At 38.0% G+C, this 16,301-nt stretch overlaps 1 protein-coding gene across 24 annotated transcripts in view; it reads right to left on the bottom strand.

Moving 5' to 3' along the window:
- EPB41L3 (erythrocyte membrane protein band 4.1 like 3) overlaps positions 1-16,301 on the bottom strand; it is a 128,728-nt gene that overhangs the window by 28,560 nt on the left and 83,867 nt on the right. For 20 of the 24 annotated variants that reach the window (XM_079982869.1, XM_079982868.1, XM_079982889.1 and 17 more), the window contains exons 4-12: positions 15,558-15,662; positions 14,939-14,981; positions 11,220-11,295; positions 9,760-9,978; positions 9,433-9,520; positions 8,177-8,329; positions 7,105-7,202; positions 5,690-5,865; positions 1,755-1,975 (exon numbers count right to left, since the gene is read on the bottom strand). In XM_079982869.1, coding sequence (XP_079838995.1) covers positions 1,755-1,975; positions 5,690-5,865; positions 7,105-7,202; positions 8,177-8,329; positions 9,433-9,520; positions 9,760-9,978; positions 11,220-11,295; positions 14,939-14,981; positions 15,558-15,662 — 1,179 coding nt within the window. The remainder of the gene's footprint in view (positions 1-1,754; positions 1,976-5,689; positions 5,866-7,104; positions 7,203-8,176; positions 8,330-9,432; positions 9,521-9,759; positions 9,979-11,219; positions 11,296-14,938; positions 14,982-15,557; positions 15,663-16,301) is intronic. The other 4 variants (XM_079982887.1, XM_079982867.1, XM_079982871.1 and 1 more) reach the window with 1 other exon arrangement.

Below are 16,301 nucleotides of genomic sequence, written 5' to 3'. Positions count from 1 at the left end.
GGTGGCAGAATTCTGACCACCTGTTTGAGAGGCATAATCTAGTTTATTTTTCTTCTGCTCTTAACAGGTAATTGGCACTGTCAGAGCTGACAGTTACTAACAGTTTGGTAGGTTCATATGTAAAGTTATTTGCACCCAGTCCACTATTGCACAGAAAGATCTGTGCACTGGAACCAAAGACATAAAATCTTGAATTTATAAGAAGATAACTTTTTCTTATTTTTCTATCTTACTGTATTTATCTCTGTTCATCTAATTTGCTTGTATGATTTAATTCTCTTAATCTAAATACATGGTCCTCTTAATAAGCTGTAATACTTTCTTATTAGTAAGAGTAAAAGCCATTTTAGAATTCATTAAGCATCACCATTTAGATTTCTGAACATTCGTTCAACTTCCAAAAACGTTCAAAAACCAAGGCACAGCTTCCAATTGGCTGCAGGAGCTTCCACTCAATCAGAAGCTACGGAAGCCCCACCAGACATTTGGGTTCCAAAGAACGTTCACAAACCGGAACACTCACTTCCAGGTTTGTGGCATTCAGGAGCCAAAACGTTCGAGTCGCAAGGCAGTCAACAGCCAAGGTACGACTGTATAATAAACACACTGCTTTCAGTGTAGTTTGCAACAACAAATTTTGTTCTTTTTAGCCCTACAATTGAATTAAAAGTGCAGAGTGAATGCTGTCGCTTCAGTTTATTCTTACAAACTTATTTCAGTTGCCTGGAGCTGCAAAATCAAAAATTTTAACCAACCGAGCAGCTATAAAGACAGAATTAAGAATTTGTACATTTATGTAAAAGCTTTACAGCCATAGCCTGTGAGCTTCCCAGTCAGCAAAGTAATTAGAAAAGGGGCCAGCAACATCACAATTTGGGGTGACACTGCACTGGTGTCAGCAGCCAACCTCAGGCTGTCATACAGGAGTGGCTGTGTGGACCAGCAGTGCTGTGCAAAGCTGCTAAAGCAGAGTGGTTGTGAAAGAAATGAACAGTGGGCATGCAAAACTAGGGATAATAAACCTACATTGTATTATAAAAGCATGCTATTATGGAACACACTGGCAAAGACCTAGATGCCTCAAATTTGAAAAACAGGACTGAAACTAAAGAAGCAGCTCAAATGGAATAGAATGCTGTTTAGAGTATATGTGGCTGCAACATTAGGCTGAAGCTCCTCATTTACATTGTTGATTGAACCTACTAGTTGTGTGCAACAGACACTGAAGGAGACCTACTGGCTCAGAAAATTGCTTGCTTTGCTATGGATCCAGAACTAGTTAAAACCTATTTCCCCAAGTACTGTGGCTGGCTGATGGAATGAAATGCCAAAACCTACACTTAAAAGTGTGCCAGCAACACTGATTCCAACAACATGAAAAGGAAGGTAGTGATATTTTAGATCAGAAAACTAAGAATTCACACAAGAGCCATTTGGATAAACTTCTCTGGAGTAATTAAAAAAACATGGTAAAAATGAGATCTTTTTAAAAAATTACAAACATAAAAGTCCTGGTCTTCTAAAAATAAGAAAAATACATTTTTGCAGAGTTCATCATATTGCTTAGAAATAAACCATTTCTCTATAAAATAAGATGTGTTGCAAGTCATCGTATTCAAATTGCAGAAAAAGACTCCACAGGATCATAAATATATTTCCTGTTGAATATGAATATATATCATGACAAATGTTTCTTTCTACCACTTCTAATTTTGCTTAACTAGTGGAGCTAAATATAAACCAGAAAGCTATACCTTTGTATCATGCCGTATTGTTGAGACTGGAGTGACTTCTTCTGATTTCTTCTTTTTATTCTGGTCCTCATCCTTCTCCTCTTCCGCCTTTTTCTCTGGAGTCACAGTGGTTATCAAGTTCGTTTGAGAGATGCCCTTTGTCGTGGCATACTGGCCAGTACCAACCTCTGCAGCAGACATAGAATCCTTCATGTACATTTCATGGTTTTCATTGACTGATGCTAAAAGCAAATATAATTTGAAGAGGTAAAGTCTAACATAAATTGCGCTGCAAAGCCAAATAAAAATAAATGTGGATTAAAGCAATTTGCCAAGGAGCTAAAAATGTCATGTTTCAGAAACATGCAGAAACATGTATAATTACTAAGTATATTTGCAAAGGGATTAAATATACAAGTGTGCATATGCATACACACATATTAAGGCTTTATATGTATTCATACACATGCAGATGCTCCATAACACATATTCAGAATACATTTATAATATTAGTTGCTAGAATGCTTAACATCAAAAAACTAACATGATTTGAGCATGTTGCAGCATTTCTCGCTGAAGGGAACAGTGTAAATAATAATCAATATGCAATGCGCATAGCAGGAAAGGGTTCTGTTTACTATTTCCATTATAATGTAACCAGATGCAATGCAACCAAAATGGAGCCAAAAAGGAGGACAGTATAAACCTAAAAAAATAAAACTGTACATCCAAAGAAGATTCCATAATTTTTGGAAACGAAAAAGATTTTTTTAGAAAGCTGAGTATGTAAAAAACAATTTATAGGACTGGTATCATTGCATTGAAACATTATGATAAAAAAACACCTCTAATGGTCCAAAATTTGTATGTTATGTTATTATGAATCAAAATTATACTTCTGTGTATATTACAGACCTTTTCCTCTATACATATCAAATGGCAAATGGCAAATGGCAAATCGATCTATCTAGCTGTTTCAGAATTGCACTGTAAATCATAACTGTAGAAACCTTTTCCTAGACTAAAATTCTGGCGGTGAGAAGCTATAATAATTTCCATTCCATTTTTGTAGACTTCAATGATACCATGGTACTCTGCAAGACTGCCAATGGGGGGGAGGCAAACTAGATGTGTGACGTTACTCAAGTTGTTAGCCCTTGCATGGTTGTTGTTTTGAAAACCAATAAACAGCTTTATAGGAGGCAAGTAAGTCAGATCAGAGTCATGACATGAGGCTTTATTACATTCCCTCTGTTACAGTCCTGATCAGAACTGGGCGCCAATGGCAGTTTTCACTCCACCGCAAGTAGCAGGCATAGTTCCACTGACACCAATCAGAGAAACATCTGTCCAAGCATTAACTCACTTCCTCCTTCCCATTCTAAGGCCCAAAACTGGTTTGACCTCCCCATTCACATAACCTGCTACTTATTAAAGAAAAAACTAACTGCAAGCACTAACAATATTACAGTCTCATTTGGCCCTCCATGGTAAGTCCTGGGGAAACAGACTTACAATAACTAATTCTGTAAGCTTTCCCCCCCCCCATTTCCCCCCTTATATATTGAACTTTCAAAATCTCTAATTTTTCTTTCCAATAAATCAGTGAGCCTCCTTTGGATCTGTACCAGAAGCAATGCTTTATGTTTATTTTATTGTGATTTTATTTTGGTGTTTTTCAGTTGTTAGATTCCTTACACAGTGCCCTGATGGGTGGCCTAAAAATCTTTTAAATTAATAAAATTATTTTTTTATTTTAAATAAAATTATTGTCTATGGCTATACAGTGCTAAAGGCTTCCATTTAATTTCAGTGATGCGCATGGATGCCAACTGAAAGCTGAGCAGCAACTTTGAAAGGAATACTAGTAACAATTATATGCATAACTTTTCTAAGATGTATCTGGCCTGAATTGGAAGACTGGAGGTTACACTAAGTATAGGCTTGAATCCAGAAAACCCAGGATCAAATCTCTGTACTATAAATCTCACTGGGCTTTCTTGAGCTAGTCACTATTTCTCACCTGAACTACCTCACAAGATTGTTGTATTATAAGCTGAGCTCTTTGATGAGCAAGATACAAATGAAATAACCAAATAGCCAGGTGTATACTTATGCCATTGAATTCATTGGTAACTTTACACAAGTATTTAGTTCCCCAAATTAGTAACCAGTGCAAGGTAAACCTACTCCATGGTTAATATCTAATTACCAATTTGTAATAATACCATGTTCCACCTTTTTATATGCTTCACTCAGAGTGATTTTTCAAATTAATGTAGTCATAATTCTGTTCTGCCTCAACAAACCCTTTGGAAAAAACCTAATCTGCACTTTCAGAATTTGTGTATATTATCTGTGATTTAGAGATACATGTACATTCAATTTGTATGCACATCAAAAATTATTGGAGCACCTTTCCCTCTCTTAGTAAACTCAAATCACATTTTACACCCCCTATTTTTAAAAAAGGGGCTCATGTTCTGCCCAGAAAAAAACACTGTCCAATTAACCATGATGTAACCTATGCATGCATACAAGACAATGATTAGGGTTGTTCTGATCTGATTTTTGATAGAGGTATTTACTTAATAAAAACTAAGCAAAGAAAAACAACTCTGAGAACAATTTGTACTCTGAGATGCATGCATAGCAGCAAGGTCGCGAGTTGCTTGGTAACCAGCAGGAAGCATATTAGTACTCAAAAGGATCAAAATTAATGAGTGATAAGCGCTCATGTTATCAGTTTCAGCAGGGAACACCAGGGATTATCACTAATTTATATGGATCACAATTTTTTCCATTGACCCTGGCAGTTGCTTGGTATCTGCTTTATATTCTTTTATGTATAGAAATTTGAATAGCAGCTTCCTAAAAGACAAGTTACATGCTGATTTTCTATCTGCAAATAAATAGTATTAAACTGAAAATTGGTTAGGTGAGTTCACATTTTGAGCATCATGTTTTGTTAGTTTTAAAGGGTTGCAAATTGTTGATAAGCGTAAGCAACAAAAGTAGCAGTAAAGAGGAAGGAAAGAGCTAGCTCAGGAGCCTTGATTTGTCTTTCACAACATATATTAATTTATTTACACCGTATGCATGCAGGCGAGGCTGGAATCTAGGCAACACCTGAAAATTAGAATGCTGCTTACCTGTGACTCCACGGAGGTGGGGTTTGTGGCCTGGCCTGGCAGAAGCCTGGATCCGAGGCCTTCTTAGACTACAGGTAGCCACTGAGGGATGCCAGCACCTCCATCTGCAGCCATGTGGCATGCCCGGAGGCCTTGTTCAAGTGAGCCAGTCAGGAACAAGCTGAGGGGTAGGGCTGTGGACCTGACAACCCTAGTTCCCAGTTAAATCCATCTAATATTAATAAATATTAGCTGCACGCAGCCACCTCAGCTCCAACCCTTGCTGAACTTCCAACCCACCTGCCCTGTTTATGGGTCCTGCCCATAGGTGTGCAGGCAGCTATAAGGAAATGACTTAATTTCCATATAGGCAGGCAGACAACTGATGTGACACCAATCTGAAACCTAAAAATGAGTTCTGGTGGCAATTGTTTTATGTATTTATTCAAGTCTCTTTGGGATCTAGGTCAACTATCGAGTATATATTTGGTTGGAACACCCTAAAAAGCTGAGGGAAACAGAAAGCATTTCGGTAACTGAAGAAAGACTGGTGGTTGAAGGAATAGGTGGGCCAAGGTTGAAGTTTCATTGTTCTTCTTTCCACAGCTTTTGTGTACTGCCGTATGAATAAGCCCAGGAAAAGCAGAAGGCTAATATTTATTTAATGGGCATTTTATAATGAATGAAGGATCATGCATATACTTACAAGCATCATCCGACAGAAGCTCAAGGGACATGAGATTACAGGAAGCTTAAATCTGTTCTCTAACAATATAAAAAAAATTAAGATAAAACTCCAAATAAAGACCATCAAGAGCATCTTACCGCCATCTAAGCTGCGAGACATCGTATAGCGTTTGCTTGATGAACGCTCAAAGTAAGGTGCTGGGCGGTCTATCAGTGCACTTGCTCTCCTTGTCTGGGCTTGTGTCCTTCCACTGTAGCGAAACTTGGAACCCAGTGTAAGAAATTTTTTGGGAGGAGCCTCTGGGAGCAAGAGCCTAGAACATATCACACAGAATGCTTGTGATGAATTGCAGGTTATAAATGGGAAAAATGAAGTGAAAAATAAATTCTGGACATCCATGTCTCTATTCCATAACCCTTTATTTGAATAGATACAGTTATAACACAGTGCTCCTACGCATGCCTCCTCAGATGTAAATCTAGTTATATCAGTTATATCCACTGGTACTAACACCCAGGCTAGGTGGACATAGATCTACAGCCTCAGTTTTATGCTAGAATTAAATATTGTAGAACCTTCCCGTCCCTCCCCTTCTGTCTGCTGCAACATGCCAGACATCCTCAAAATCTACTCCAGAGGGTTCTGCACGTGCAGTGTTGGATACAACCCATAAATTATAGTTAGAAACAGCTGAATATTTTGAAGTCTTTGTCAAATAATGATGATGATGATGATGATGATGATGATGTGTGTTATTCTTTTCAAAAACATGTAACTGCTTCTTCACAAATATATCTACATATCTACAAACACACAAACATCACATACCCCAGTCATTTTGTGTGGCACTGACACTGATTATGTATTGGCTATGATATATAAGATATTATATCTAGGTGAATCAGCATACAGGTAGACTTCTCTCAAACCCACCACTACAGTAGTATTAAAACTTTCCACATGAAGTTTGCCCCAGAATTCACTCTTCATTCTGGAGTTGGTATCCCTAATCTGATCCCACCCTAAAAAAGAATCCCTAGATAATATCAACTCATTATATAGTAACTGTTCTCCCACATCATTGGTGAAATTATCTTCATAGATGTAGTCCTGCCCAACCATGACTCTGGGTGTGGGGCTCATCCAAGGAGGAAGAGTGGGGCTCTTGCAGAGGCCTCAATTACCACCAGGGACCATGAAGTGCTTCCTCTTATAGTCAAGCATATATTTTGAATGTTTCTCTACACCAATGATCAAGAAGAATGTTACATTTTAATGGGTTGTATCCAATGCTAGCCCTACTCAAAGGAGACCCATTTGCTGTAAATGGACATTATGTTTTTACTTGCCCAACAGAACAACTCCCGTCTCCTCTGCTGTTCTGGGGTTTCTGGGGTGGGGGGAGAGTCGAGAAAGCCCTGCTGCACTAATAGAAGCCAGTATGCTGGCTCCTGCTAGCATAACTATTTAGCTGTATCCTTCTTAAATACATTTTAGTTTTTCTTCTTTATTTCTATGTGTCATGTTTTAAAATATAAAAGAGATTGTATACCTGAAAAATGTATGATGTTCAACACATACTTTCCATAAACGCTTCGCAGCACGATGATTTGGTAATTTAAATCCAATTGTGCTTTCAAATTGCTCAAACTAGGAGAGAAAAGAACATTTAATTTTGAGTTAAGATGTAACAAACATACAGTGAAGCAGATTACCAACTCAAGAAATTTGTATACATCTGCATATATTACATACAGGAAGATATATTACATACAGGCAGACTGGGTCAACTCGGTTAGGGTTGCCAATGTAAGCAAATAATACACAGTGTATTCTAGATTTATGGCTGCTCATGAAACCTTACTTTGGTCCCTTGCAGCCTGAGTTGACTATACAGACATTCCCAAGGGAATATATATTGTAAGTAAATATAATGACATAAAAACAGGATCAGTTCTGGTTTGCTAATAAACACCGTGTCAGAGTTCTTCTACACATTTCAGATGTTGCTGGACTACCAGTGCCCAGACTGATGGGAGCTGAAGTCCAACAATACCTGGAGAGCTAAAAGTTGACCATCAAGGAATCCACAACTATTTAAGAAAGGGATATTTGATTAATGTCTGTCAAAATATATGAAAGTAGGAGAACAAAGTAACTTCCTACTCAGATATGAAGTTTAATAACAGCTTCAGCAACTCAATATCCCCAATACTAACCCAATCTTAGAAAAGTTCTGATTAATAAATTATACAAGAATTAAAACACTGGGTGGGGGGAGTCTAAAATAATGTGAAAATGATGATCTTGGTAAGTAAACATTTGCCTAGTACAAAGAGGGTGAGGAAGTATGAAGCAGAGTGCGTACGTAAGAAAGGACACAAGTGTATGCTACAATTCCTAATTGTGTGAATGCTGTCATATGTAGTTTGGCCCTCAGAAAGGCAAGGGGGGGGGTTGGTTCTGGCAACAGGGGAAATACAGCATAATGCCATGACTGCCACAGACTTGGTTACATACACTTGCATGAACTCAGTTAATGATTATATGAAATTGGGCAACTGGAGCAGTCCAGTTCGCAAAAGGAACACTGAAATACATTCTGTTTGCTGAAGTCCACTTACTTCCCCTGGTCGGATTTTGATATAGAAGTTATTCCTCTTGTATGAAATTTTGAGAACCTTAGGCCAAGCAAATCTGTTTATTCTGAGTCTGTCCCGATATATCAAGAGACCACTTGCGCAAACCCCTAACATGATTTCAACTCCTTCAGAGTCCTAAAAAAAAGATGTTTCAAAATATGTTATTTTTTAATCTTTAGAGCATCAATGGTTCATTTCCATTTTCACAATCGCAAGCTTTTTGAACATCAGTTTGGAGGTGGACAGCATTCCTTTGTGGGGAATGCCATCCACTGAACCACAAAGTTATCCTATTTCTGGCAAAAACAGTTAATGTAATTAACAGAACACAAAAGACTTGCTTTCACTCAAATATCTATGCAGATTTCCTTCTGAAATGCCCTACAGTCCTTTCAAAACCTGTGCATATATTATATACATTTATCTAAGCTTTCGAAAAGATTTTATGCAGAATATGCTCAGAATAACATGCACTTCATAATTTTCTTCTGGTCAGCAACATTTTGCCAAAAACATGATCCATTTAATATATAATAACTAAGATGTAAACGTGTGATCTTAAATTGAGGAAGACTAGAGCCACATATCAAGCCAAACCCCTTTTTGCAGACACTATTTCACCATATATAAGTACAGTACATTTTGGTTTGGTTAACTCTATTCCATGGCACTGATTACAGAACTTTCCACAGGTACATAAGACAAAGGGCCGATTCACACACAGTGGTAAGCCAAATCATGGTCTGGAAAGAATGAGCAAGCATAAGCAAGCTCAGAGAGAAAATCATGACTGCTTTGGCGCTCCCACAGTCATCCTGCTGCCCTGATACCTGGAGCTAAGCCATAGTTTGGCTTAGCTTTTCATGCAAACTCAGTCTCAAGGTTTGTCTCACTTCCCAAAAGCCATGAGCTGCAACCAATGGTTTACCATTATTTTCTTACTGATTACCCACCTGCTTGCTTGTCACAAAGCCATGGTTTAGCTTAGCATTACATGCAGAAGAGGCCAGAGCCTCTTCAATGGCTCTGTGGACGCTGCACAATGTACCACTGAAACGACATGCCCTCTGTAACATAGATCTGACTGAATTTCCATTTCAGTTAAAAGTGCTTTAGCATTCTTTTTATTTTAGAATCATGATTGAAATATATTAAATAAACTAGACAATAAAAATCAATGCATGAATGGCAACACTTCTAAGTTCCTAATCTGAACCATCCTGCTACTTATACTGTACCTTGGCATGGTGCAGATCTACTCCGTACATGGACAATTTTTTTGCATTCTCCAAAAAATGCATCTCAGCTTCTGCAGGTGTCATTCCCCTAAAGATAATCAACACGAGTAGAAATAAACACACTTAAAAATGAACTTGTTTCCCAGAAAATAAATGTGTCCTTTATGATGATTTAAATGATTTCATGCAATTGTCTGTTTTACACTATTATTCACTCCATCCAGTCATTTCCCCCTCAGTGTAATGCTTTGAAATTCAGTACATTTTTCCTGAAGGATAGAATTCCAAAGGACTCTATTGTATACATTTCCCCCCTGCTTATATTACCTGTGGCTTTTATGAAGCTCTATTACTTTGTCTTCCAGTTCTTTAGTATGGTTTGGTGCAAAGCGAAATTCACTGACGTAATCACTTCCGTATTCATCAGGATCATAATCTCCAAGCTCTGACTGAACTGTATAGGAGCCCAATAGTGCAAGTGTAACAAAAGAACATGGCAGTCGTCCAGAAACTATGTCATCTCTCAGCTGTAAACAGAGGTAGTACCTGCAACATTTTTTTGGGGGGGGGTTTAAAAAAAACACCTCATTAACACCTCCATACCCCTCCAAGTTCTAGCAATTCACAAGCAGCTTAAAGGTTCCATTAAGCCTAGACAAGTGCAGAATCTTTGCTTTAACCAAAGTGGTAGGAAGCAGAAGAAAGGACAAACAGGAATGTGAAAGAAATCTCTTCTTTCCATCATAGGGCAGTTGGGAGATGACCAGTTAGGTTGATACATAATGGAGCACTTGATCCCAAGAAGTGGTGTGCACATATGAAGAAACAGTAGATGCAGTCAGAACTCCAGTTTTTATTTTAGGCACAACAGAGTTCTCCCTCCCCACGCACTATATGTTAATTAGAAGAATTTATACATTGAGTAGAAGTGCCAAGGCTGTTTACAAACAAACAAAAACAACAAAATACCACAACAGAACCAGCTCAATAAAACAAAGTCACAATAAAACATTAAAATATCAGTCATAACAATCAGGAATGGTGGGGATTGGTTCTTCTCAGTATGTCACTGCTGTATTATTTTAATTGCAATCCATGTTTCCCCTTCTGCTTACTTTTCAGTTAATGCTAACTATAAGTGGCAATTTCAGAAATATGTCTTTCACCTGCTAATGGTAGCAAAGAACTATTCCCTCCATTTACATCTTCATATGTTCACAATTATGTGAATGCCACAGCCACTGTTAGGGACAGATGAGGTCTCCTCAGCTCAAATTTTCTGAGATTTTTCAGAGAAACCCAGCCTTCCGCTATGACAATTATCCAGTCCTTCCCCAAAACTTACTGTAGGCAGGATGGGTCAGTCATTAGCAAGGAAGTTTGGTTCCCAGCAATGGAGGCTCATGAGTATGTGCAGGAAGCATGTGAAATGTAGTTTTCAAATGCTCTTTGCTACACTTCACAGGTTTCAGTGCACTGGATGCCATAAGGCTGAGGTGTTGGCTACTGCAAGCCCACCCTAATACACCTAACCCTGCAACAAAGGTAAGGGGATGGCAGTGAGGCAAGATTATTATAAGCTAGACCTTTGTGGGAGGGGGGCAGGTGGATGAGGATGATACAGCTCCAATATCTACATTTCCTTCCATCACCCATTATCAGTATGGTAGTAAAGAGTGTTCACCTCACATTATACAAACAAATGTTTAATAATTGTTAGTTAGAGGTTGCCACCACCAATAACTTTTCATGACCAACTTATAAAGATTGCTGGGTGTTTTAAATACCTGGTAATATCTTCAGAAAGCTGGGCAGGATCAGGAGGATAGAATTTCACATTAAAAGAGAAATGCCAAGCACCACCTATAAGAAAACAAAACTTAATTAGGATTCTCTGCATACCGTGTCCAATAATGGTTATCCAGTTGTCTGAACCATTTCCTTTGCTTTCATAATTGAAGATTGAGGGATCCTAACTTAACAAAAAATAATAAAAAGAATTGTCCCTCGGCAAACAGCAACTTATCTGAAGCGTCTGCAAAAACTTATAGACCCAGGACAATTTTCTTGGCTAAGATACGGTTTACACAATCAAATACAAAGATAAGAACAATGCCACCTAAACATTTAGCAAGGTTGTGCCCACAACTGAGTGAAGCACATAGTTATTTCTATAAACACATTCATCAGCACCTTGGGGATATCTATCTCAGCAGAATTTCTTTGTCCTTCACCATGTACAAAATTGTAAAGATAAAACATAGAGGTCATTACTCAGAATCAGCCCTGAAAGCCTCAAGATGAGGCAATAATACCACTACAGTCAACTAGCCAGCTTAGTTCCCCTGCTCCGACCAGTTACATTGCTTATTAGTCTTAAAATGGTTCAGTCTTGCTACAAGAAGACTCTGACAAAGCAAAGAGGTATAAACATTTGCATTTTACAGCCTGATCTTGTATACCAGAAAATAAAATAAAATGAGAGGTTGTTTTGGTTTGTTACTATAGTATGTATCTTTGTGTTTTTATGTTGTAAACCACCCTGTGTTTTTCGGCTGAAGGGATGTTTAGAAATTTAATAAATAAAATAAATATCACCAGTGCCCTTTCTTGGGCCTGGCCTCAGTCATTCAAGTTCTAATGACAATCAGGTTACCATAATGCACTCTTATGTGGGATACTCCCTTGAATGCAGCCTGGAAACTTCCATAATGCAAAGCTGCCAGAGTTCTGACTGGACCTAACAGAACAGCGAATGCTGATGGGGTTGTAGTCCATACCATCTGGACAGCATCAGGTTGATGAAGGCTGCAATGTACTGATATTACACACATCCTTTAACCACAACACTGTGTACCAATTTTTTTTCCTCTCAGCTCTCAGTGGCCTGTAACTGGAGTATCTCTAGATTAATCTTCCTTCCCATGAGTCTAACCCTGAGGCTTTTCTCCAGATCACCTCACTATCAGATACCTGGTGAGAAGGGGAAAGTGCCTTTTTGGTTGTGATGCAACTAAACTTCTGTAATGTTCTTTGGAAAAGGTACACACAATTTTTAAAAACACGATGCTGCTTTAAATAAGGATTCGACCGCTGCTGCTTTTAAACTTGTCTTGTAAGTCTGTTTTTAAAACATGTACTGTAATTGTTACGCTCCTGCTTGCTTGCAGTTTTTATTATTTATAAGATGCCTTGAATATTTTAATAGAAAGACAGGGTAGAAATGTTTAGAAATAAAACATATAATAAATTCAGCTCACTCAGGTAAATAAATAAGCTTTATTGTACTAGCCAAAGGCCATGACTAAACCATACAAACACTATGCGGAAAAGGAATATCTATATGCCTATGAAACTATATAAAAAACAGAGTCACTGCCTGAACCATCAAAATCATAAAATGCAGATGAACATGTAGACTGGGGACTCCACACAACATACAATATTTTTCTGTTTAGACCTCTGAATACCCCAAGTTCTTCCACTAAGGTGCCATATATCTTACCAGCAGAAGCTGTGTAAAGTATATCTTTTAATTTCAGTTTTAAGTACTTTTCTACTTTGCAACATCCTATTTTTAACTATTTAAACTGAGCACGTCATGATGAATATGCATGTTGAAGGTGTGTCAAGTTTCATTACTGAAGCCTTGGTGTGCTTGACAGTAGAGGGGTCATGTTAATCTTGACAGTACAATATATATTAAATTGTGTGCAAATTTCCTACAGGTTTTGTCCTTTAGGGTCTGGAATGTTATATACATGAATGAACCTCTGCCCTTACAAAATACAAAGACTCTCTTTTCTTGGTCCTTCCTTACATATATTTCTGCTTGAACAAGTCCTTCGCTTGAACAAAGCTCTTGGTTTATTCAGGAAAAACAGACTTCTAAATGGCAATTAATCAGAGATCTTAACAATCCTGGTGTACAAACCTCTGAGCTACTTTGGAAAATGTTTGGATTCCATTCATTTGTTTGGGAAAAGCAAGAAAGACTTCAAGTAAGCCTGCTGTGCTGTACTGATTTTAGAAAAAAGGCAGAGTCCATATTTCTTTCCCACATTGGGTAAAACAAAGAAACAGGGTGAGAAAAACTGTATACATACTTTTGCCAAATTTTCTTAGGTGCCATTGAACATTATTACTTTTAACTGCAATGATAACTGGGTGCCTTTCAGGGTAGAGGAGCCCAAAGGAGATCCCGTGTGCTAATGAATTTTTGTGTATGATTTGCATTCTTAAATTATCAGTCAATAATATTTTATGTCTGGTAATACTGGGTTCCTAAAGTAATTCTCTGAAACAGCAAGTTTTGCATTTTATATGCTACAGCTGCATCTCCTCCCACTGTCAAGAGCAGGACTAGACTTTGCTGTTTAGGATAATCTCCTGCAGTTACCATTGTTCACATTTGGCTAAGAAGTCTACATCAGATGAATCTACCATAACAAACACTGCACATTTTCTTGATTACATCAATACAGTGGTGCCCCGCAAGACGAATGCCTTGAAAGACGAAAAACCCGCTAGACGAAAGGGTTTTCCGTTTTGGAGGCGCTTCGCAAGACGAATTTCCCTATGGGCTTTGCTTCGCAAGACGAAAACGTCTTGTGAGTCTTGTGATTCCCCCCTTTTTTCTCCCTTTTTCTAAGCCGCTAAGGTGCTAATAGCCGCTTAGCCACTTAGCCGCTAATAGCGCTAAGCCGCTAAGCCACTAATAGGGTTGCTTCACAAGATGAAAAAACCGCTAGACGAAGAGACTCGCGGAACGGATTCTTTTCATCTTGTGATGCACCACTGTACTGATTTTTAAAAATGGCAAGCAGCTGAAACCATTGCTGTCACATATAAACCTAGTTCAACTGAAATCCATGTGCTTAGGCTTTCAAAACAGGTTTACATAATTTGGCTATTCAAAGCAGACATTTCTTTACAGAAATTTTGATGTTTTAAAGCATTTACAACATTTTATTAAATATTTCTCATTACAAGTATACCACTTCGCTCATACTATAAATTAACATTTGTAAACCAGAAACCATGTTTTAATTCCAGATGGAGAACACTTCCTACCAAATGTAATTGCTTGCATATACTTGGCCACTGGAAAGATTTTATTTGTGAAGTGTGATTGAGAACGAACACTGACATCTGTTTGCTACAGCAAATTCCATGTGTATGCATTGCACCAAGTTTGTAGAAAGGATCTTAAATATTCGACTTGGTTGCCTTGATGCTTAATTTATGCTGGGTACTTTTAGGTTTCTAAAGCAGTTCACAAGTACATTTACATGTCAAGCACTGGTAACAGGAGAAAGGAAGTATAAAATTGGGTAACAATGTGGAAAAACAAATTTAAAAATACAAGGTAGAATCACAGATATATAGACCTCTTCTACAGGTATAATCACATCTTTTAGGCAGCATTCCTAATGTTACTTACCTGGAAGGAATCACTATTAAAAACTTATAGTTAATGTCTTTAAAATGATTTAGCACAACTTACTTCGGATCTGCTTTTTTATTTCCTTGGCTGGGTCCAACCAATTCTGAAAATAAGTATTTAAAATATTTGAATGTACAAACATGTTTTTAAAATCATCAAGAAGAACAACAGCAACTAATAATTTGTTTATACCTCATCCATCTGACTGTGTTACACCAACCACTCTGGGTGGCTTCCAAAGTATAAAAACACAACTGTGCATCAAATATTAAAAACTTCCCAAATACAGGGCTGCCAGCAGATGTCTACAAAAGGTTGTGTAATTGTTTATCTCTCTGACATCTGATGGGAGGGCATTCCACAGTGTGGGAGCCACTACTGAGAAGGCCCTCTGCCCGGTTCCTTGTAACCTCATTTCTCACAATGAGGGAACCACCAGAAGGCCCTCGGAGCTGGATCTCAGTGTCCAGGACTGACAGGGACCCCGTTCCATTATGAAAAGTGCAACACTGTTGCTGACAGGAGGATGCTACTGCCTCCACTCTGACCACTTTTGAAGGCTGATGATTCTGACAACACAATCTCAGTATCATTAATAAGACTGAAATGCTTGGATTTGATATATTTTCCCCATTTTATCCTTTCTTTATGAATTTCCTAAATTCTTTTCTAATTTTACCTTTTGGCTTTCCATATCTTTGTATGTTAACCCGAAGTAATCTTTTTCCAGCAGGTTCAGATGTTCACATACTTTGTCAAACAGCACCTGGCCTTTTGAACGCTTCTACAGAGAAAGTATAGGAAATAAAATGTTTGAGTATCAAAACACACGAACCTTTAAAAAAATCAAGACAGCTTAAAAGAATTAAGTGAACATTCATTTAATTTCATGCTAAAAGTTTGATATTAACTGGCTCATAATATGAATTTTCCATGCCTGAAATACTTCCTTCTGTTGCAAGGTATGTTGCCTTACCATTAAATTATTACTTTAATTGCAATGAAAACATAATGGGAAGGATCCATCCCACGCAGCTCACAAAATTCAGTTTTCCTGGCCCCTTCTCCACACTGAACCCATCCCAAAAACCAGAATGGCACAGGGTGGGACATGGGAGACTGCAGCAGGAAGGAGAAATTAGCAGAATTTGGGGGGAAGAGGGTTCCCCCAAATGCAGCTTTCGATCCAAGTCTGTTCTCTTCAATATTATTTGCAACAGGCCCAATGGTAGGGACTATTTTCAGCACATATGCAGAAGTTGAAAGCGTTAACGTCTTATTGGCTCTCAGTGGAACTGTCCTGATTTCTGAAATTAACTTGGATTTTTTGTAAAACTGAATATAACTTACCTAAAATTAGAATGTCATGGTCCCAGGGCTAGGAACATCAAGTATGCCTAAAGGGCAGGATATGCATCATGCA

This window comes from Podarcis cretensis (genome assembly GCF_951804945.1).
Source record: "Podarcis cretensis genome assembly, chromosome: 7".
Lineage (NCBI taxonomy): Eukaryota > Metazoa > Chordata > Lepidosauria > Squamata > Lacertidae > Podarcis > Podarcis cretensis.
Note: the sequence above shows the minus strand (reverse complement) of the source record. Positions and strands in the feature narration are given on the sequence as shown.